The sequence below is a fragment of the Suncus etruscus genome, chromosome 5, assembly GCF_024139225.1.
Source record: "Suncus etruscus isolate mSunEtr1 chromosome 5, mSunEtr1.pri.cur, whole genome shotgun sequence".
NCBI lineage: Eukaryota > Metazoa > Chordata > Mammalia > Eulipotyphla > Soricidae > Suncus > Suncus etruscus.
This window is the reverse complement of record NC_064852.1, coordinates 122,823,119-122,847,383: the sequence shown is the minus strand read 5'-3', so window position 1 is coordinate 122,847,383 and position 24,265 is coordinate 122,823,119. Positions and strand designations below refer to the sequence as shown.

At 38.4% G+C, this 24,265-nt stretch overlaps 1 protein-coding gene and 1 non-coding gene across 2 annotated transcripts in view; both read right to left on the bottom strand.

The window, feature by feature from the left end:
- The window catches only part of PGAP1 (post-GPI attachment to proteins inositol deacylase 1), an 80,845-nt gene that overhangs the window by 32,618 nt on the left and 23,962 nt on the right, over positions 1-24,265 (bottom strand). The window contains exons 4-11 of the mRNA XM_049773180.1: positions 23,448-23,619; positions 19,903-20,060; positions 17,193-17,245; positions 11,779-11,845; positions 6,295-6,400; positions 4,975-5,030; positions 3,127-3,210; positions 312-358 (exon numbers count right to left, since the gene is read on the bottom strand). Coding sequence (XP_049629137.1) covers positions 312-358; positions 3,127-3,210; positions 4,975-5,030; positions 6,295-6,400; positions 11,779-11,845; positions 17,193-17,245; positions 19,903-20,060; positions 23,448-23,619 — 743 coding nt within the window. The remainder of the gene's footprint in view (positions 1-311; positions 359-3,126; positions 3,211-4,974; positions 5,031-6,294; positions 6,401-11,778; positions 11,846-17,192; positions 17,246-19,902; positions 20,061-23,447; positions 23,620-24,265) is intronic.
- Positions 7,679-7,842, bottom strand: LOC126010592 (U1 spliceosomal RNA). Its single transcript, XR_007496613.1, has one exon. It is a non-coding gene; the product is annotated as a U1 spliceosomal RNA (small nuclear RNA).

Here is a 24,265-nt window from a genome sequence, read left to right as displayed (position 1 = left end):
CCAGCATCCAGTATGGTCCCCAAATCCTAGCCAGGCATATTCCATGAGAACAGAGCTTACAGCACTGCTAAGTGTGGCCAACCCTCAACTCCCACCAAAAAACTATAATCTGGGAGCCAGAGTAATAATACAGAGATTGATGCACCTGAGTTATAAACATCTGATGCTACTTTGATCTCCAGTTCCATATATGACCACAGAGCACTGCCAGGAGTTATCCCTGAGCACCTGAGTTTGGCCACCATAACAATACTCCAAAGTATACAGTTGAAAACATGGATAACAAAGAGCTCCAAGGCAAACAGACTCACCACATAGAAGAACTGTTTATGCAGCCAAAAATCCAACTATTTGTATCCTGTTAATAACACAAACAAAATACACTAAATATTATAGAAAATAATTATAAAACCAGATATTGGGGAGCAAGGGTAATGGTTCAGTGATCTAGCATGAGCCTCAAATATGTACCTGGCTTTGAGCCTCATCACTACCAAAAAAGTCATTATAAGGTATTTCACCATGTGCCTATCAGGAGTTTAGTCCAATGGCAGCATAAGTCAGTAGGTAAGTTAGAGTGGCAACAAAAAAAAAAAAGAGTGACCATGACCAGATGAGATGGGCACTTCTCCAAGGCACAATGCCTGGATGATTCTGACCTTTGTACCAACATTTTCAGAATTTGATGAGTCATTCTTTAATTAGGTGGTTGCAAAAAATAGAAATAAAAAAGTGACTAATCAAAAAAAAATTCCAAATCATAGTAACTAAATATAACACTCTAAGTTAGTTTACCATTTGAGTTCTCAATGATCACAAGACACATTTTCTACACTAAAGGAAATGTATTTGGGTTGAAACAGAATTCCAAGGGCTTGTATTTAAGACTGTTGTAATTTGATCAGTCATCATGAGCTGGTGATGATACTTGAGCAACATTATTCACCTTTATTATTATTCACTGAAGAGCCATAGAACCAGTAAAATCTAAACTTTTATTTACTTTTCAATGTGATATTTTTTTAAACCTGTTTGTGGTTTCAATGACCTATATTGTTTTCTTGATATTTATATCATTGTTTCCTGCTCTAATTTTTTATTATTTCCTCTTTCTACTTTGGAACTCAACTATTCTTTGTCTAGTTTCTCAAGTGTAAGATTTGATTGTTTTTTCTGTTTCATGATGTAAGCCCATACTGCTTCAAAATTTTCCCTTTGTATTGCTCTGCTGTGATTCTGAGAGTTTATCTTCATTCTGTCTTTTATTTCTTCTTTGACCCAAGTTATAAAAAAAAAGAATTTTTTCAGCTTCCAAATGTTGTCTTTCCTCCACTCATTTGTTTTATGGTTAATATCTACCATCATGGCATGTGATCTAAATATATTTGATATTATTTGTATTTCTGTGACCTTATGGCCACTAAAATCATGCACTCACGTGTGATCTATCCTGAAGAATAATTCATATGTACTGGGGAAAAATGTGTATTTGGCTTTTGAGAGTGGAAGATTCTGTGTATGCATATTAAACTCAGTTCTAATTTCTCAATGAAGGCTCTTGTTTCCTTTCCAGTTTTCTTTTCCCTTCCTTCCTTCCTTCCTTCCTTCCTTCCTTCCTTCCTTCCTTCCTTCCTTCCTTCCTTCCTTCCTTCCTTCCTTCCTTCTTTCCTTCCTTCCTTTTTTTTTTTTTTGGTGGTCACATGTAGTGGTGCTCAGAGCTTACTCTTTCCTAGCTCTGTGTTGAGGGCAGGCTAAGGAAGGACTGAGGGGACCATCTGGGTACCAGAGATAGAACCCTAGTCAATTATGTGCAAGGCAAGCTTCTTACCCACTGTACTTTTGTTCTGATCCCCCATAGATGGCTGAGCTAAATGGGCAGCCGCATGTGAGGCAAATGCCCTACCACTGCACTATCATTTTGCCCCTCTGTTTCTTTTTAAATCTACATGATTGTTTTCCAGCCTTTTCCTTTAGCTTTTGTTTATCATACTAGTTTAAGTGTACCTCTTGTATGCAACAGGTTGCATTTTGTTTCCTGAGTATCCAGTCACTCTACAGGCCTTTTGATAGATTTTATTTGATTATATTTTAGAGAAATCATTGATAGGAACGAAAGTGTTGCCCCTTATTATTTTTGAGGACTTTTGTCATTTTTTCTATTTGACATTCTCTTGATTACATAAATGTCTTCAGCTGTTGTTTAAAAATGTTTTTGATCACCCCTCCCTCAAATCTGAATGGTAACCTTGCAGAGTGGAAAATTTGGGGTTGCAGGTTCTTTTCATTAGGTACTTTTTTGTTTTGTTTTGTTTGTTTTGGTTTTTATTTTGTTTTTTTGGGGCCACACATGTGATACTCAGAAATTGTGCCTGGCTTGGGGGACCATATGGGATGTCAGGGAAGGTCTGTCATAAGCAAGGTCTGTCATATGCAAGGCAGACGCCCTACTGCTGTGCCACTGCTCTGGCCCGATACTATTTTTTAAAATTAATTTAAACCTTATTTTATTTGAGAATTGTTACAAACTGTAATTAGTAGAGTTTTATACGTGAACTGTTGTAGTGCCATGCCCTGTACCGGAGTGTCTGCTTCCTTCAACCACTTTCCCAGTGTCCCACCCCCAATTCCCTTCCTTGTGCTAAGCTACCTACTGAAAACAAGTTCCCCATTTCTGCTTCCCTTAGGCATCTGTTATTCCCCCTATAATGATTTCTTTATATCCCACATATCAAAAAGATCATTGTATATCTCTCTCATCTCCTTCTATCTTCAATCAGCATGATATGTTCAGCTTCATCCAGAAGAAATTCTAATAAGCACAGAGCCTAAAGCAGGTGTGGTCCAAGAACCACAGTAAGTAATAGCTTTCAATGTAATTCCTTTATTTGTATGTATAGGAAATTAAGGTTAAAAGACAGAAATAAAGATATAATTTAATAGTATTATTTATAGAAACATCTTAATTAAAACTTCAATCAAAATTTCATTCTAATATTTCAATTTATTAAATTTAATAATAATTTAATAATAATTAACTGCTATAGATTATACCTATTGGACATGAAATATTAAAAATGAGCAGCAGTTAGCCTTTCAAATTTTTATAAAATGACCCAATTATCTTACCAGCATGGTGCTCTGACAATAGACATGCGTGTATGTTTTCCTATGATTTGCAAGAGGAAACGTAAAATATATTTTATCCGATTCCTAAAAAGAGACAGAGTAAAAACAGTCATGGGTGGATAATTCCATCATTAGAAAATCCAGATAAAGCAACGAGTAAATAATATTCTAATTCTATCATTCTAGGTATTGTTGAAACTTAATATTCTGGATATAGGTAAAAGACAGATAAAAACCAGAAAGATCGGGCCATCTGAAACCATGAGTACACAGTTTCATTTTGTCTTGGAAGTATCAGTATGAATGCATGCTTTTATTTTTGTCTGATTGTGGTCATCTAATCTACATAACAACATTTCTCAGCTCTGTTCCCTAATTAAAGCCTACAAATCGTAACTCACTAATCAAAAATACTTTTACTGCCAAATGATAGTTTTGGGACTTCATGTTTTCCAAATAGTAAAAAGAATTCTTTAGAGAAAAAATGTTATTCGAGCTCTGAGATTAGAAAATATACAGAATGAGTGAGTAAAAATTTCTTTTCTCATACTAGAAAGAAAACTATTAGACACAACTAAAGAGGTATTTCAAAAATATTTAGGAGACTATTTTGCTATGGCTTCTGCTAGTCAAAGACAAAACAATCTGAATTTTAGGATTAAAAATAAATAATCCTGGGGCCAGAGTGGTGGCGCAAAGTGGTAAGGCGTCTCTGCCTTGCCGATACTAGCCTAGGACAGACTGCGGTTCGATCCATATGGTCCCCCAAGCCAGGAGTGATTTCTGAGCACATAGCCAAGAGTAACCCCCGAGCGTCACTGGGTATGGCCAAAACAAACAAACAAAAAATCCTAGTAGTTTAGGTTATAAAAAATACAAATAATTAATTTTTAAATCCGTAAGTTTATAATAATATTCAGAAGAACAAAAGTCTAAAATGTCTTATGTTCACTTTGGAGAATTATTGCAAACCAACTCACTATTCTGATAATCAGTAAGTATAAAATTCAAAGATCTAGGCAATTATTATTACTTTTACATTATGACTTGTTCCATTTTTGACAAATTTAGTAGATGAGAAGATTTTCTACAGTGTTTCAGTTAATGAAAAAGGACTAGTTAGAATACATCACTTTTGCACCCTGTGAGTACATTCTTCTTCATTAGCCAATAACATCACACAAAAAAAGAGAAAGTCCAGTAAATAAAAAAAAAAAAAATTGAACATCACCATGGACATATATCTAATTACTAAGTCATAGAAAAATAATCGAACAAAGAATCTGATGGAAGATAACACGGATATGCAATAAAAAGTCAACACTGGGGGCCGGGCGGTGGCGCTGGAGGTAAGGTGCCTGCCTTGCCTGCGCTAGCCTAGGACGGACCAAGGTTCGATTCCCCGGCGTCCCATATGGTCCCCCAAGCCAGGAGCAACTTCTGAGCGCATAGCCAGGAGTAACCCCTGAGCGTCACAGGGTGTGGCCCAAAAACCAAAAAAAAAAAAAAAAAAAGTCAACACTGAATCTACTTAAAAAATGGCTTATATTGTTAACTAGCTACTATAAAGAAAGGAGTATAGAAATTACTATAGATTAAAAGAATAAGACATATAGCATGATTTCTTGTGTCTTTATTAAAAAAAATACTGAAAATCCAAGAAACAACAAAAAAAGAATAGTTATAATAAAACTGGAAAACTATAAACTGAATAATAAATTCATTATTAAGCGGTCATTAAATTAATTTGATGTGTGAAAATTATAGTGTTTAAAATATTTTAACTTTTAAAGATAATTAGTGAATAAGTTTTTCAGTGAAAAAAAAATCAATTAGTGGTATACTTACATTGTAAGCGACATAAGACCATTTGGATACTTCTACTGGAACCCACATAGATGTTCCTAATTTAAAGGAAATAAATTTGTTTGACTTGGTTTTATTTTTAAAATATTAAAAAAAGTTCTTGTTTTGAGTGCTGAAATACTTCTCAAGTAGAACAAGATATGTACAGGGGGGTGTACACTCAGCAGTGCTCAGGACTTACTCCTGGCTCTGTGCTCAAGGATCACACCTGATGGGCTCCAGGGACCAGATGGGCATCTTAGGCTAGAACTTGGGTTGGCACCGGACAAGGCAAATGGGCCTCTCAACTACAGAAAGATTAAAAAATATATATTTCTGTAACATTAGCTATTCTTTTTTTGTTTGTTTATTTATTTATTTATTTTTAGACTTTGGTTTGCACCTGGTGGACTAAGGGATTACTCCTGGTTTTGCTACTGATCACTCCTGACAGTGCTTTGGGGACCATATTAGGTGACAGGGGTCAAACCGGGGTCAGCTGCAGGCAAGGGAAATGCCCTACCCATTGTACTATTGTTCTGGAACCACGCCTGCTATTTTAAAACAGAAAATATAGCAAGATGTTTTCTATATATTCATCAATGACTAGAATTCACATCAAGCAAAGCCCTTTTAATCTATCTCATGAATTGGTGCAAAGAAATCTTCCCCAAACAAGAAATGAAGAATGACTTAATAAATCCAAATGAATGAATGACATACTGAAAAACTAAGCTAAGAATAAGCACTTGCTTTATGATGCTAAAAACACGTGGGGAGGAGTATGAAATTTATGTAATTTAATTTGTAGGGCCATAGGGATAGCTCAATAGGCTGAAGTCTGTGCTTTGACGCAGGACACCTGGCTTCAGCTCCTGGGTTTGACTTCACACGGTCCCTTGGGCACAGCTGGGAGTCACTTCTAAGGGGTGAGCAAGGGATTTACCCCTCAGTTCTACTCTCCACTTAAAGTCAGTTTTCTGGTTGCTATGTTACTTTCAGCACAAATATACGGCCACATATATGTAGTGCCAGGAATATGTGGTACAATTCCTTCACACAAGCTAGGCATATGCTGTTTCACATGATCTAGTTCCCTATCCTTAAGGCAAAATTTCTACTTCTATTTACTTTATATTGTTTCACAATCCTTTCCCTTCCTTAACTTTATCCCAACCTTAATTTTTTTCCTTATATAAAAATTTTATAAATAAATTAATAAAAATTAATTAACTTTTAAAGATTTTGCTAATAACAAATTTACATTAAATTACTAATCAAATCTCTACCTGAAATGAAAATGCATTACCACCACCAACCAACCTGTTAAGTCAGAAACTATTGCTGGATTTTCCTCAAATTGTTTTGCTGGGTGTCTTATAAAGTGGTGATTCAAGACTGACAATTTCTTCTTAGGATTTTGAGTTATCTAGAAAGAACATTGATATATTCTGTATCATTTTATATTCATTTTGATAGGTCAATGTAACAGTTTCAAATAACAATAAGCAACACAGTTACGCTTGGCAAGTCACTCTAAGTGTTTAGTAATATGTTACTAATTTATTTAATCTATCAAGAACTCTAAGATAAGGACTTTTTAACATCTACATTTTAACTATTAAAAACGAAACAAATTACAGAATGTATCTAAGACTCCTATTAATGACTCAGTGTCAGAGCTGGAATTAGTATCAGTGTTAAGGATCTTGCCTTGCAGCCTGCAGACCCCAGTGCAACTCTTTGTCAACACATGAACCCCAGAGCACTTCCAGGAGTTATCCCTTTGCACAAAGTCAGGGGGAAAAAACAACCCTGAGCACTCCAACTAAGACACCCATTTCCCCTTACACCAAAACAAACAAAATATTTAGAATCAGGATTTAAATCCTAGCAGTCTGGTCCCAATGCACAGATTCTAAATTATATATACAATAGTACTTCAAGTAACAGTAAAAATAAAACACATAAAAATGTACTGACTCAGGAAACATGTCTTAAGAATCTAGTGTAGTAATTCAAATAAACTTACAAAATAAGTGATAATCCTCTAACAAAAAATTAGTCAGTATAGGGGCCGGCGAGGTGGCGCTACAGGCTACAGGTAAGGTGTCTGCCTTGCAAGCCCGAGCCAAGGAAGGACCGCGGTTCGATCCCCCCACCCCACGTCCCATATGGTCCTCCCCAAGCCAGGGACAATTTCTGAGCGCTTAGCCAGGAGTAACCCCTGAGCATCAAACGGGTGTGGCCCGGAACCCCCACCCCCCAAAAAAAGAAAAAAATAATCAATATAGAAAATATGAGTTGCCAACTGTTTCCTTGGATACTCCTTTATTTGGTCCTTTTGTGTGCATCAAAATACATTTTTTCATAAAAAAAAAAAAAAAGCATGAAAGAGGATAATGCATTTTTTAGTTTGCTTTTAAATATCTTGGTCCTGAGCCCGGAGAGATAGCACAGCAGTGTTTGTCTTGCAAGCAGCCGATCCAGGACCAAAGGTGGTTGGTTCGAATCCCGGTGTCCCATATGGTCCCCCTCGCCTGCCAGGAGCTATTTCTGAGCAGATAGCCAGGAGTAACCCCTGAGCACTGCCGGGTGTGGCCCAAAAACCAAAAACCAAAAACCAAAAAAAAAAAAATCTTAGTCCTATCCATAAGTGTTGAAAACCTTCTCTAGCTCCCTCTTTTTTTTTTCTTTCTTTTTTATTAAGGGGAGAGCACGAACGCAGTCCCCCACTACCACAAATTATGCAGTCGAGTTTCCCACATTTGGGGAAATCGCAGGGGTCAGCACATCCGGAGTGCAATGGATAAGCCTCACCCTGGGAAAACCACCTTCATGATCATGGTATCTCCCCTGCCAGGTAAGTATCTAGCCCCCTCTAGGGGGGTTGTTATAAAATCCATTTGCAATCCAACACTAGTGAACTCTTCAAATTAAGTACAGAAACACCGAAAGGTAAGTGATATTCTAAGCATAAATTCACTGAGATAATGACAAAAAGTGACAGTAAGGATCAATGTCTACTACTTTTTTTTGTTCAATCCCCTTCAAAGTTCACGAGCATTTATATTAACATTTCTGACTTGCTCCTTGAAAGAGAACACATTTTAATTTTAATAATGTCTATTTTCAGTAAATAGACTCCCTATTATATTAATGCATCTAGAGAACAGTCCAAAAAAAGAAAACTAACTATTGGGGTTGAGGAAACAGTGAAACTAGCTAAAGGTTTATCTATCTGTTTATTCTTTCAAAGATCTCTTGGTTTTACTGATTAATTCGCTTTCTTAGTTTCTGTTGTTGATTTCTGTTCTCATTTTTACTATTCCTCTTCTTTGTTGTTGTTTCTTCTACAGATTTTTGAGATGTGTGTTTAGGTTGTTGATTTGGGCTTTATATATTTTTGTTTGTTTTTGGGTCACACCCAGCGTTGCTCAGGGGTTACTCCTGGCTATCTGCTCAGAAATAGCTCCTGGCAGGCACGGGGAACCATATGGGATGCCAGAATTTGAACCAACCACCTTAGGTCCTGGGTTGGCTGCTTGCAAGGCAAACACCACTGTACTATCTCTCTGGCCCCTCCTTTTCTTAATGTAACTTTGATGCTATGAATTTGTTCCATAGTACAGCTTGTCTTGCATCCCATAGATTCTGACAGTTTGTAACTTCATTGTCATTGATCTCGAGGAATTTTTTTAATTTCTTCCTTGATTTCCTCTTTGATAGTGTTGCTGTTTAGCAGTGTTTTATTCAGCTTCCACATGTTGAAAGTTTTCTCCATCTTCTTTCTGTGGATAACTTCTACTTTCATGGCATTGTGGTGAAAGTACTTTGTACAATCTCCCTATTTGTAAATGTATACGTGTTTTAGTAACGTCCTAATATGTGATATATCTTAGAGAAAATTCCATATGTAATAAAAAAGAATGTATCTTGTTTTGGGGAATAAAGGTTCCTGTATATGTCCAACAATCCCAGTTATTTTAGCTCAATTAAGACTCTTGTCTCTTTACTGATATTCCATCTGGTTGATCTGTCTAGTAATAAAAGATGTTAAAGTCTCTTTAACTTTATTGTGTTTCTTTCTTTCTTTCTCTTTTTATTTTTTTTTTATTTTTGGACCACACCCGGCAGTGCTCAGGGGTTACTCCTGGCTATCTGCTCAGAAATAGCTCCTGGCAGGCGAGGGGGACCATATGGGACACCGGGATTCGAACCAACCACCTTAAGTCCTGGATCGGCTGCTTGCAAGGCAAACACCGCTGTGCTATCTCTCCAGCCCCTGTGTTTCTTTCAATGTGTTTAAGGTTGTTAACAGAAGCTTTATGAACTTGGCTGGGCCTGCATTCAGTGCATAAATGCTGACAGTATTTCTTGATTTATTGAGATATTTGTTCAACAACAGTATTCAACACTGTCTCTATCTTCTGTATATTGAATGCTATATCCTCTGATGTAAGTATGGCTGTCCCAACTTTTTTTTCTGCCATAGGATTGTGTGATTGTTTTCATTCTTTCACCCTGAATTTATATTTAGCCTTCAGCTGTAGGTGTGTTTCCTGTAGGCAATAAATGAATAAATTATCTTTCCTGATCCATCCAACTACTCTGCCTTTTTATAGGGAAATGTAGTCCATTAACATTAAGAGAAATAACTGATATAAAGAATGTGTTGTCATTTTTGTGCATGTGATATAAAATATGCTTTTGCAAGAGTCTATTTTTTTTTATAGATGGACTGTCAGTAAATCCTGGAGAATTGGTCTAATTTTTACAAATGCTTCCACAAAGGCTGCCAGTTCTTGTTTGTCTCAAAAGGTTCTACGTCTCCCTCAAGTCTATCTAATAGTTCACTAGGTAGTGGATTTTAGGCTGAAAAGATTTTTCATTCACTTATTAAATGAGAAAAATATTTTAAATGTATATATATATATACTTTAAATATATTATTCCACTCTTTTCAGGCTTATAATAGATCATCTGAAAGGTCTGTTACTATTCTTGTTGTTTTCCTTATATTTGAAGGCTTTTTTCTCTCTTGCTGCTTTAAGAGATTTTACTATTTTGATTAGTACGTCTTGGTGTATTGATTTTATTTTATCTGGTACTCTTTGGGCCTCTTGAATCTGTGGGGGCCTCTCCAGAGATTGTGAAAATATCAGTGATTACTTTTTCTGCCAACTCTACTTCCCTTTTCCGCTCCTTCTTGTATTTCCTAAGATTCAAAAATTATCAATACTTGCTTTTACCAAAGACAAAGCTTATACTCTCTTCCATTCATTTATCTCTGTCACTTCATTCTTGGTGATGGCCAGCCAGTATTTTGTCCTTCAATATCACTGATATGGTCATTTCATGCTGAAATTTATTGTTATTATGGCTGGCTATTGTATTTTTAACTCCTTCACTTCCATTTCTAAGGACTCTTTGACATCCTGGTTCAATTCATCTTTCAGTTGATTGAACTGTCTATTGCCTTATTTCCCTGGCCACTGCATGGAGCACTGCTTTCAATTCCTCACCAAAGAGGGTTGAGGCTTTGTTTAAGCTCAATGATTTGACAGCATTAGATTCCCTACCAGAGCAAGTGGATTCCTTTGTTTCTTCATTGTTGTTAAAGATTTATGGATGCTGATATTTGAGATTCAGATATCCAATAGTCTAAAATCTGACCTGTTTCTTTATCTTTCAGCACACCATTACCTTCTATAATCTGTTAATCTAACAGTATCAGTGGCCTAACATGCTATTTCAGTGCTCATACAGGAGAATAACTAGTGATTCTCTTTGCACAGAAGGCAATATCAAAACTAGAAACCCTTGGAATAAGTAGAGTAGAAGGGATAAATTTGTCACTCAGACTGTCCATGGGGACTTCCCTGCACAGGGGAGCCAGGAAGAAGTGGCACAAAACATTGGGATAGTATCTGGATAATAAAAAAGGCTGCATTTGCATTATGGATCTCTCAGAGCATGTCCTAGGTTCTACTAATGGCAGGGATGGAAGATGCAGGGAAGCCAAGAAAAAGTGAGTGGTACAAGGCATCGGGAGAATGGGAAGAAAGAAGGATAATGCATTTCTAAGGAAAAGCATTATAAAATAACTAGTGGTAACTATTTTCCTCTCATACAGTGGTCCTCAAACTATGCCCCGCGGGCCACATATTGTATTTGTATCTGTTTTGTTTCTTCATTGCAAAATAAGATATATGCAGTGTACATAAGAATTCGTTCATAAGTTTTGTTTTTACTATAGTCAGACCCTCCAATGGTCTGAGGGACAGTGAACTGGACCCCCTGTTTAAAAAGTTTGAGGGGGGGCCGGGCGGTGGCGCTGGAGGTAAGGTGCCTGCCTTACCTGCGCTAGCCTAGGAGACGGACCGCGGTTCGATCCCCCGGCGTCCCATATGGTCCCCCAAGCCAGGAGCGACTTCTGAGCGCATAGCCAGGAGTAACCCCTGAGTGTCACCGGGTGTGGCCCAAAAAAACCAAAAAAAAAAAAAAAAAATAAAAAAATAAAAAGTTTGAGGACCCCTGGTTATATGTTAAATTTTTAAGAAGGAAAAAACTTGCAAGATAGGCAGAATGTTTTCTTTCACTCTCATTTTCATTACATTTATGAATTATCAAAGCATTACAAGATAAATGAAGATATTTATATACTAAAACCAATTACAGTTGTTATATGTAGACGTTTGCTCTCATCAAAAAATTTTAAGTGCATTAAGACTATCACTGCTATAACAAAATCTTTAGTTTTACTGCAATAAATTATTGAAATTAATAAGATTTAAAAATACATACTTGTTTGGTATCAGCATCAATAAGATCAAAGAATGCTCGAACTGTAGCCAATTGTAATTGCTTACACCTATGAAATAAGTGTAAAATATAAAACTTTTTTTAAAAATGTTTTTGGTTATAAACATACAAGTCTACTACTATTTTTAAACTGATATAATGTTGGTTTATAGCACTATATAGGTTTTAGGTATGTAATCTTATATATCAAGTAATATATACTACATTATACTTACCACCAAAAAGGATTTTTTCCAACTATAATCTTACAACTTGCTGATATATTCACCTCTGCCAATCCCTTTTGGTAATGACTATTTTATTCTTATCCTCTAAAACTTGGTTTTATTTTCCTTATCTATACAATCCTATCATGTAGTACATTAAATTTCCTTTAATGTTACACACTCATTTAACAAATCATTATGCCTAAGCAAATGCTTTATAGTTGAGATATATAAAATTAAATCTTCCTGAATTCTTGATGGTAAAACTATCAGAGTTATTCTTTTTATTTAAAAAACACTTTTGCAGACTTCTTGAAGGATCTCTCCTTCCTGGGAGCCGGGAGTCTAGCAGGAGGAGGTTTGGCAGGCCCACGCCATGCCGGAGGCCTGCTTGGCCAGGCCTAGGGGGGGTGCGGGATTTGGGTAACCCCAGCACCCCTCTGCCGCCTTGCTCCAGATCTGCAGGGCTTCCCCGGGCCACACCCCTGGGCAAGCCGGTGAGTTGGGTCCCTTGGTGGAGCTTGAAGGACCCTAGGCCTTCCCCCACTATCCATGCGGCTCCTTAGGGAGGGTCTGGGTGGGGCTCTGAACTTCTGTTCTCCCAGCTTCTTGAAGGATCTCTCCTTCCTGGGAGCCGGGAGTCTAGCAGGAGGAGGTTTGGCAGGCCCACGCCATGCCGGAGGCCTGCTTGGCCAGGCCTAGGGGGGGTGCGGGATTTGGGTAACCCCAGCACCCCTCTGCCGCCTTGCTCCAGATCTGCAGGGCTTCCCCGGGCCACACCCCTGGGCAAGCCGGTGAGTTGGGTCCCTTGGTGGAGCTTGAAGGACCCTAGGCCTTCCCCCACTATCCATGCGGCTCCTTAGGGAGGGTCTGGGTGGGGCTCTGAACTTCTGTTCTCCCAGCTTCTTGAAGGATCTCTCCTTCCTGGGAGCCGGGAGTCTAGCAGGAGGAGGTTTGGCAGGCCCACGCCATGCCGGAGGCCTTCTTGGCCAGGCCTAGGGGGGGTGCGGGATTTGGGTAACCCCAGCACCCCTCTGCCGCCTTGCTCCAGATATCCAGGGCTTCCCCGGGCCACACCCCTGGGCAAGCCGGTGAGTTGGGTCCCTTGGTGGAGCTTGAAGGACCCTAGGCCTTCCCCCACTATCCATGTGGCTCCTTAGGGAGGGTCTGGGTGGGGCTCTGAACTTCTGTTCTCCCAGCTTCTTGAAGGATCTCTCCTTCCTGGGAGCCGGGAGTCTAGCAGGAGGAGGTTTGGCAGGCCCACGCCATGCCGGAGGCCTGCTTGGCCAGGCCTAGGGGGGGTGCGGGATTTGGGTAACCCCAGCACCCCTCTGCCGCCTTGCTCCAGATCTCCAGGGCTTCCCCGGGCCACACCCCTGGGCAAGACGGTGAGTTGGGTCCTTTGGTGGAGCTTGAAGGACCCTAGGCCTTCCCCCACTATCCATGCGGCTCCTTAGGGAGGGTCTGGGTGGGGCTCTGAACTTCTGTTCTCCCAGCTTCTTGAAGGATCTCTCCTTCCTGGGAGCCGGGAGTCTAGCAGGAGGAGGTTTGGCAGGCCCACGCCATGCCGGAGGCCTGCTTGGCCAGGCCTAGGGGGGGTGCGGGATTTGGGTAACCCCAGCACCCCTCTGCCGCCTTGCTCCAGATATCCAGGGCTTCCCCGGGCCACACCCCTGGGCAAGCCGGTGAGTTGGGTCCCTTGGTGGAGCTTGAAGGACCCTAGGCCTTCCCCCACTATCCATGCGGCTCCTTAGGGATGGTCTGGGTGGGGCTCTGAACTTCTGTTCTCCCAGCTTCTTGAAGGATCTCTCCTTCCTGGGAGCCGGGAGTCTAGCAGGAGGAGGTTTGGCTGGCACTGGTAATCTCTGTCCAGTTTACATTTTCAAACACAAGAAACATTAATAGTACTCTCACAAGAAACATTAATAGTACTCACTATCATTGAATTATGTTTTTATGTATGCAGAATGTCCATTTTGTACTCTGCCCTTTTGCATACCCCTTCATAAGTTCATATTTCTCTTTAACCTCTTTAACTCCTATCATCATTACTTCTTTTTTACCCTTTCTAACTTAAGTACTCTTGAGTCCTAATTCACAGACCAAAGTGATGCCCTAGAGTTAACACCCACACAACTATTTTAAAAAGCATAAAAAGGACACATATCTTTTCAACATTTTATGGGTGTTTTCTTTGACGGCTATAACTTTTGCTAAATACTTTCTTATACAGTGATGATCCCCCCCCCATTTTTTTTTATCTTCTCTTTGTGAACTGCTCAATATGGAATTTGGTGTGAAAGAATCCCTCAGTTTAATACTTATGTTTGAACCAAGTCATGGGTCTTGTTGGAAATGTTCTTATGCCCCCATATATCTGATAGCACCACGTGGCTTTATATCTTGTTTGCGTAGGCACACTGACATGGGAAAATACTATACATACCAATAAGTTCTTATCTAATAGAAATGGGAACACACAAATCTTGTAGTACAATGAGACCTTACACCCTGAACATTGACATAAAGACCTAGCACAGGCCTCAGAAGAATGGGCATTCTCCATTTACCCCTTGATCTACAGAAGACATTTACAAAACATCCAAGGTTGTATATAACATCACCCGGAGGCATTCCTGTACCAGGGACAACCCTACAGCTGCTCTGACATCGATCTACTCAAAAGAGACATCCCTTAACACTGAGAAGACAACAAGAACAATGACCTGTTTACTGGACAGGGCTTGCTGTATTGCCCCTTTATGGTGAGGTTTGTCTATTACATCACCTGGAAGCAATCCTCTACCACGGAAGACCCTACCACTGCTCAGACATCGTCCTGCTCAAAAGAGACTTCCCTTAACACTGAGAAGACTTAACAACAACAACAACCTGCTTATAGGACAGGGCTTCCTGCATTCCCCTTTCATGGTGAGGTGAAACGAGAAGGCACTCCTCATCATGACTTCAATGTAGGACATGCAGATTCCAGAATCTTTAATACAGAAACATGAGACCAACAACAGAGACTGTGTGATAAGTGTGTTGGCGCTACGGACAATGTCTTGGAGCGAACGATAATTTTCCTGAGGCCTAGAGCTGGTCTTATGCCAGGAAACTTCAGGGGTAGGATCTCTTTGTATTTAGGCCAAGGCTATTCCTTTCCATGCCTCTCATATTTTGGTGGGCCTATACAAACAACAATTGCCACTCTAACACCGTTTTTACTGTGCTCCTTTGACTCTAATCCTTAAAACACACCCACTTAAAATTTGAGGTTAACTTAAGCTAATATGCATGTACATGGAAATGTAAAAAACACTATGCCTCTAATGTTTAAGGAGTTAAGTAAGTTTGATGGCTTTAGATTGCCTTGTGTGCTGTTAAGAAATATTATAATGCGCTACAATCTGGGGACTTGAGGGAAAAAGTAATTGCACATGGATTCTGTTTTATTTATCTTAACTTTCTTTGGTGAAAATTCAAAGTTAAGATATCAGCAAGGGGACTTCTTCTGATAATTATGTTATGGGTGATTGTCCTTCCACTGTAACTTTACCTTATCCTCTTTCTTTGCATCTTTTGTTCTCATAATTCATAATAAAAAATTATAAAAAAAAAAAAAAAAAAACACTTTTGCAGACCAGAGTGACAGTCCAAAGGTCAAGGCATTTTCTTGCATGTGGTCAACCCTGCCTTGATCCCCATCAACATATGTGGTTTCTGGAGGACAGCCAGGAGTGACCCTGAACACAGAGTCCAAATAAATCCTAAATAGCACTAGATATGAACAGGGAGGTGGGGGCAATTTCTTTTTTAAACTTTTTTGTTGCGCTGATATTTAATCTAAAGCCTCACGTATGTGAGATAAACCCTTTACCTTTGATCTACATGCCTAATTTTGTAGGTTCTTATTAACACCCTGATTACATAGGCAGATGATAGTCAAAGAAACTTTAAGTCAAAAGCTACAGAGATAAGATTTATGCATTGCTTGACTCATTTATTTACTTATATGTATAAATATACTTCCTACCTTTTGCTGGTATTTTTGGGAGGGGGCAAGCAGGGCTGAGTATGCAAGGTAGTATTGGTAGTATTTCTCTAGCCCCTAATTCTTACATTTTTTCTATGTGCTACTGCTTAGAATAGACCATGTTGTAATACTCAAGTCTCTGAGTTTAGTGATTAGTTAAGAAAGTCTTATTATAATTCTTATCAGAAAATCTTGCCATAAGGGCATTTGATTCTGTCTAGCTATGACAAAATCTTAAAAAAATCAATCCTGAATATTTTGCCTCTAGTTTTACTCTGAGAAAAATGCTAGGGGTTCCTTGGCTATCAAATTTGGGGTATGAAAAAGGAACCTTGGGGCCAGAGTTAGTATAATGGGTAGGGTGATGGCCATGCAGTGTCAACCAAATGGTCCCGTACTGCATCAGTAGTGATTACTGAGCTCAGAGCCAGGAGTAACTCCTGAGCACTGCTAGGTATGGCAAAAAATATGCCAAAAAAAAGGGGGGATTCAGGGGAACCTTGGTTGGAGTTGGAGAGATAGTACAGAGGGTAGAGCATCTGCTTTGCATGAAGCTGTCCTAGGTTCAATCCCTGGTACCCTATGTTGTCTCCCAAGAGCACCAGAAGTATTCCTGAGTGCAGAACCAAGAGTAGTCCTGAGCACCAATGGATTTGGACCAAAATCAAAGCCAAACAAAACAAATAAAAAAAAAAAAGAAAAAAAAAAAGGAAACCTAAGTCAACTTAGATAAAAAGTAAAGTTACAGTTCTAAGTCTCTTAAGTTAATATTTTACCTGTCTTTATTTGTTTATGGATAAAACTTTACAAAACTAATCAATGTATTTATTTAAAAAAAGATTAAGAAAAAAAAGAAAGCCATTAATTAAATGTTCCCTTAAGAATCTTTAGAATAGGGGCCAGAGCGGTGGCACAAGCAGTAGTATTAGAGTAACTCCAGGTGTGGCCCCAAAACAAAAACAAACAACTGGGGGGGGGTGTAAAAAAAAACAACTAAAAAAATGAATCTTTAGAATAAAAAATCAATCAAATAAGTTACAGGAAATACTAGCAGATTTACAGGACTGTGATGATTACCTTGCTCAGCTGAGGCAAAATTATATTTATTAAACAATGCCTGAAAAAAACCTCCCAAATAGGCCATATCTACTTACCACACTATGGAGAGATGATCTGTTGAAACCCAGGTCTTGGGCACTGCTGAACTCTAAAAGAAAAATAATAAAACTTAAAAGCTTATTTGCCATTCTCTTAAAAGCCTAAAATTCTTAAAATTTATATTTAGAAATATACAACATAAGCTTCTATACTTTATGGTGCATAAATGATAAATTCTTATAAAAGGTAATCCAAAAACATCAAATTATTTTCTGTGTAAATTCTGTATTAATTGTCATTACTGCTTACTCAGGCTAAGATTTTTCCTTTATAAATTTTTTTTTTGGTTTTTGGGTCACACCCAGCAGTGCTCAGGGACTACTCCTTGTTCTATATTCAGAAATTGGCCACGGCAGGCTTGGGGGACCATATGGGATGCCAGGATTCGAACCACCATCTTTCTGCATGCAAGGCAAATGCCCTACCACTGTCCTATCTCTCCGGCCCTTCCTTTATACAAATTATTAAGACATCCAAAGATATTTTATTACACTTAACGTCTACTTCTTACTATAATAAAAGACAGTGTAGGAGTATTTGATAAACTATAGTTTGTATGTAAGTTAAAGTAACTCTTTTAGTAGTTTTAATTCTGATTAGGTAACTAAATTAAACATTCCAAGGTATTACTTCTTACTCAAGATGTACCTGAAAAGTATTCATGCTCATAGAGAACATTTTGTCCTTGTTCTTTGGTTTTGGGCCACACTAACTATACTCAGCATTGACTCCTGGTGGGACTTGGGGAATCAAATGTGGTAACCTTTGTACAAGGCAATTGCTTAAGTCTCTGTAGGATCATCTGGCCTGTTTTTCTATTTTTTTCTTTTGTGTGGGAGATATTTTAAAATAAATATACCTGATAACAATTTTAAAATTACCAAATCAGATTCTTTTGACAAGTGGGATCTTGTCTTACTTATTTTGAAATAAAAAATCCCTAAATGATTAACCCATCTATGTGGGATAAAGATCTGAAGTGCTACCAGAGATTACAACTATTTGCAGGAGACAACCTAAATAGGGTACAGCACACTCCAAGAACTAACAACTCCATTTCATATTAAGTAATTACTTCCCTGTGAATAGCTTTTCACATACAAAGGCTAACTTTAAGTAAATCTGATGTTTCCCTAGTACTATTAAGACACAGTAAGCTACCCTCACCAGAGTTGTCAAAATAGAGCAAAAATAGAAATTAATAGATGTATGAAAAACCAAAAGGCTAGAATGTCTCAGCACAGCTTGGAAGCTGGGGAAAGGATCTTTGTGATGCTACTGCTGACTGTCCATCCACATTACATACATATCTCTTAGCCCACTTACTTTAAGGTCAAGTAAGTTATCTGAAATAGTATGAGAGTAAGAGGGATACATGACATTTCCAGGCCTAAGTGATCTCCCCCAGGCTTTTCCCCTCTCTAGTACTTTTTCTTCTCTTTACTTACCTCTGGAAATGTAATAATTAGAGCAACCTTTGAAGTGGAGCATTCAAGAAGTGGCTGTTCTGCTCAGGTTTTTTTTGTTGTTTTTTTTTTTGTTGTTGTTTTTTTGTGGTCTTTGGGCTACACCCTGTGGATGCTCAGGGGTTACTCTTGGCTATGTGCTCAGAAATCACTCCTGGCTTGGGGAAACATATGGGACACCAGGGATTGAACTAGGCCCGTCCTGGATCGGCCTCCTACAAGGCAAAAGCCCAACTGCTGCGCTATCACTCCGGCCCCTGTTCCTCTCAGTCTTGACCCTCTTAATGGAACTCTGATATTTTAGTTCCAATGTATAGGAATATTATTTACCTGTTCTTGAGATAATTATTTTAAAAACTGTCACTTCCCAGAGCCAGGGAGGTATTTCAGAGTTAGTGTGCATACCTTGCTTGTTATGAAGCTCTGGATCCAGTCCTTGGTAACCCTAAATGGTTGATTTTTGATATGGGAGGTTAATGGTTGAACCAATCCTGATTGTAGTCAGGGCTTGCTCCTGTCTCTGTGGTCAGGGATCACAAGTGGCAGTGCTTGGGGCTGGAGCAATGGTGCAGCATTAGGGCATTTGCCTTGCATGTGGCTAACCTGGGAAGGACCATGATTCGATCCCTTGGCATCCCATATGGTCTCCCAAGACAGGAGCAATTTCTGAGCACATAGCCAACGCGTAACTCCTGAGCATCACTGGGTGTAGCCCCAAAAACAACAACAACAACCACAACAAAGTGGCTGTGCTTGGATGAACATGTGGTACCAGGGATCCAAGACTGTGCTCCTGCATGCAAAGCATGCACTCAACCCATTGCGCTAACTCTCCAGCCCAGTTTTGTTATTTCAGTATTAGTAAACTTTCATTCCAGTCTAACATTCAGTAGATATCAGATATTCCTATGCTGACACAGATAGCATTCACAGAGATATAAGAGGCCCTTAGACTCCATACTTCCTTTTTTTGGGGGGGGAAGTGAGGGCACCACAATTGGTATTACCTGGGAGCTACTTCAAGCAGTGATAAGGGGAACATTAGGAGACAACTCTTGAGCCCAGAGACTACTGCATACAAAGCAGGTCACCAATGTAGACTGGACACATACACAGTACTATAGTCACTGTACAATAACCAATTCATCACTCATTTCCATGCAATTACATATTATCTCTCTTTTCATCTATCACTATGTCTATCAGGTTACTATTTCAATAATATCTTTAAAAATATTACCACAACAGATAAGGCACTGGTATGATGGCTTAATTTTGGTAGAAAAGTCAGTCCCGAACGAACTTGGTAATCTCGAAATCCTCCAGCTACAGAAAGTGTGGTTAAATTTATGTGTCTAGCATTTAGAATCCAATAGTTGTTCACAGAAAGATAGAAATCTGGTAGGAAATAAAAAGAAATACAATTAAAAAATGAGCAGTAATTCCCTGCAATGATAAGTTATCTCTTCGAATTTCTGTTTAAGACATTTGAATTATCCATAAACAATGTTTTCCCATTTCTTCCATTTTGAATAAAATTAGTAACTTTATACATATTCTACATCCCATTTAAATCAGAGTGCAAACATTAAGCTTGATAACAGTAAGCTTACAAAGGTAAAGAAAAAAATGAGCATCTTTTATTGGCTTTGACAAGTTCATATGCAAGCAGGTCTTTACATTCTACAAGGTTACAACTTACCACCAGTAGAGCAGGAAAAAAAAAAAACCTCTAAACTTATTTCAAAAATATTTTTTCTTTGTGCTTTGACAAAGGCATTATTGAAAATAACCCAGAAAACCAGTGTCCCATGAAGAATTTTAAGACACTTAAATTGGACACCAGATTATGGAAATAGGAAGCAGAACTCTAGCCCATTGCTGTGCTACCCTTCTTTTCATTCTAATTCCATCCTGTGTCTCAGGGGCTTCATGAGTGACATTCAAACTCTGTACATCATGCAGAGCCATTGCCATCATTTGTTTCTCTTTCTTTCTTTCTCTCTCTCTCTCTCTCTCTCTCTCTCTCTCTCTCTCTTTTTTTTTTTTTTTTTTGGTGTTTGGGCCACACCTGGCAGTGCTCAGGGTTTACTCTTGGCTCTGCACTCAAAATCACTCTTGGCAGGCTTGGGGGAACCATAAGGGATGCCAGGGATTGAACCCAGATTGGCTGTGTGCAAGGCCCTACCCACTGTGCTATTGCTCCAGCCCCCAAAGCCATCTTTTCTTAATCACAATTTAAGAATATGGATGTATAGATAGATACACAAGATAGTTCTTGTTGAGAGGCTCTGGACATAGGCTTAGGGCATCGGGTTGATAAAGCCAGGAAGTGTAGATACTTGGATTTATATCTAAAGAAAACCATGGCCTCCACAAAGAATGCTGCTTGGGTTAAAGACTCCTCCCATTGTGGTGACTGGGAGCAAGGCCTCAAGCTTCTTTCCGTCCCTCACTGTACGAGCAGTATTTCTGCCAAGTCCAAATACAGTCAATTTCTGGAAGTCATAAGGGAATTGGTCTCCAAACACATAAAATCTACTCCTTCCTGAAACTATTTTTTCATTCTAATTCTGGCTTAATGCAATAAAGAACAATTAAAGGAAAAACATGAAAAGACTTGTAGTCACACAGAAGAGGCAATGTGGCATGAAGATCACTTGCAGGCTGTGTTTCTCAGGGATGGGACATCATTATCATTCATAACAATAATGCCTGACTTCCTCTCTTGCATGTGCTTTAAAGTTTAATTTTTTAGCAATTCTAATTAATTGATGAGACTTATTTACAAATAATATAAAATAAACTAAGAGGAAGTGCTATCAGTTATGCTAAATTACTATTACTTGTTTAGTCCTTAGTTCTTTCTAAATCTATAGATTTTCTAAATCTATCTATCTAAAACTATTAGAATTAGGAAAGCTAATTTACACTGAGTAATGAAGTGATTCAGTTTTGCTGAAAAATGTCTACAGGCAAAAGAATTCTGTGTTTTTAAATGTAAAAAGATAAAGTCAAACTGCACTGCTGTACCAGAAATTTTACAGAAAATACTTAATCCTTGGTCATGTTATATGAAGATGACTAATTTGAGAAACTATTGGATTGGAGTTATCAAGTTATATTTCTCACTTCTCACTTAACTATCAGCAAAAATGACCACAATTAAGATAATTCAAATTTTTGTATGCAAAGGTGTATAAATTTATGGACCAGAAAAAAGATGAATTATTTCTAGAGATATTCTTATACTCATACAGTCTTCCAGAAAATACTGAATACTATACTTTGCCTTAATAAAAAGTATAGTGAGTAGGCATTTAATTCTTGTTCCCTGGCATTTTCACCCTTTAATTAGATGATCAGCAATAATGACCCTCCTCAGTGTCCACTCAGAACTCCATTACAGTCTTATCTATAATTTGATTTTTTTCTTATGAATTAAAATACCCCAATTAAAGGGTCAGAGCAATAGCACTGCGGGTAAAGCATTTGTCTTGCACGTGCCAGTCCAGGTTCTACCTCTGGCATCCCATATGGTTCCCCTGAGCCTGCCAAGAGTGATTTATGAGCACAGAGCCAGGAGTAGCCCCAAAACAAACAAATAAAAAAAAAAACAAAGTACCTCAATTTAGCAGAAGTTTATCAAGATTAAAAGCACAGGCCAGGAAAAAGTTTGCTAGGATCAAATGCTGGTTACACTATTTTCTTGCTAAATGGTTCTGAGTATGAATTTTTTCTTGAACCTTTTTTCTTAGCTTTTGGGTCTCACCCAGAAATGCGCAGGGGTTACTTCTGGCTCTACATTTATGAATCACTCCTGGTGGTGCTGTAATGAATCATTCCTGGTGGTGCTGGGATATTAGGGATCAAATCCAAATCAAGCTTGTGCAAGGTAAGCTCCTTACCCTACTATATATTATCTCTCCAGTCCCATCTTAGTTTATTCTATTCATAATCAAAGAGTCATGTGAATCTTCAAAAAGGACTGTTTTAATGATTAATAAGGCAGCACAATACCCAAACGTACCCAAATAAGTACTGACAATTCGAGTTCCCCATATAAAGGTTAACAGCTCTACTTATTTAAATATGAGATATTTCTGTTATTTTTAAAACTATACATATTTTAATGTATAGTTAAATAATGAAAGGGTAAGCCAAATATAGAAAGTTTAAATACACATTGAAAGATAGGTAGTCACTCAGAAAAAGAATCTAAATTGAATTCCAATTGTCTAGGGATTCTAAGAGTTATATAATCTGGGTCTGATACTATTGACAAAGGAAACAAAAATCACTTTAATGGTTAGTCTAAAGTGAAAGTACAAAGAGAGATGGAGAGACTGGAGGGACTTCTTTGATCCTGACCTGCCACATACACATATAAATCTGTAGCATATTCTACAAAGATTTGTTCAATACTCAAGTCTAGTAAGGTCAGTTAGCGTTTATGTAGCAATCCTTTATAAGATGATACCCAGCTACCAACTCCAAGCAAAGGTATTTCCTCCAATTTCCTCCTTCCTAAAACCTCTTCTTTTGATATCTAAAAGCCTCCCCCCTCCAGGGAATTGGTTTGAATAAAGAAAGAGCAGTTCTGGTTTGGGGCAGAGAGAGAGCAAGCAGCAGGCAAAGGCCACAGACTCCATGATTATCCTTTCCTAACTGGCTTGGTATTATTTCTTTGCCATTACTCTGGTTCTTCAGACCCATGCGCCTAAAGGGGTAGAAACAGGGCATGTGGGGTGAGATCACAAACTGTGGATATTTTACAGCACTTACCTGTAATGTAGCCATCTAATGGCATCACAGGAGCTACATGAGGTGTGGCTTGTGTAATAAGAAGGTTGATCAGATCTTGTTTAAAATTTTTCACTGTAAGCAAGGCTCTTGCAACAAGTCCACCCATAGAGTGACCAATGATTGTCACACTTTTTGGAGGAAATTCGTGGCCCTATTTAAGGCACAATCAAAGTTTAGTATCATAATAAATTATAATAGGCGTCTCTACTTATAAGCAATTTTATACAAAAACAGTTAAACTGTATAACTTCATATCATGATACAAAATTCATTTAATATACTTACAATTCATATCCCCTTTTGTGTTCTATCAAATATCCAACTTATCTTTTGGTTTTCTGAACCAAAATCAGAATATCTGATCTAGTCAATCAAGTTTTATTTTACAATTTGTAATTTAAGATAGAGTATAACTTACGCCTGTGAATGGTGTGCTATTATATATAATTTTACATAATAATTCAGATAATTATTTGAAACTGGAAATATTACCAAGTCTAAATGTAGTTGCCATGTAATACATTACCTCATAATATTGATAAATCTATCAAATTATTTCTCCACTTGTACTTGGGTTCAAGCAACATCATACAATCTTAATTCACTGACAATTACATATTTTACTTTTAGAATAGTGCTTTAAGGGACCAGAGAGATAGCACAGTGGTGTTTGCCTTGCAAGCAGCCGATCCAGAACCTAAGGTGGCTGGTTCGAATCCCGGTGTTCCATATGGTCCCCCGTGCCTGCCAGGAGCTATTTCTGAGCAGATAGCCAGGAGTAACCCCTGAGCACCGCC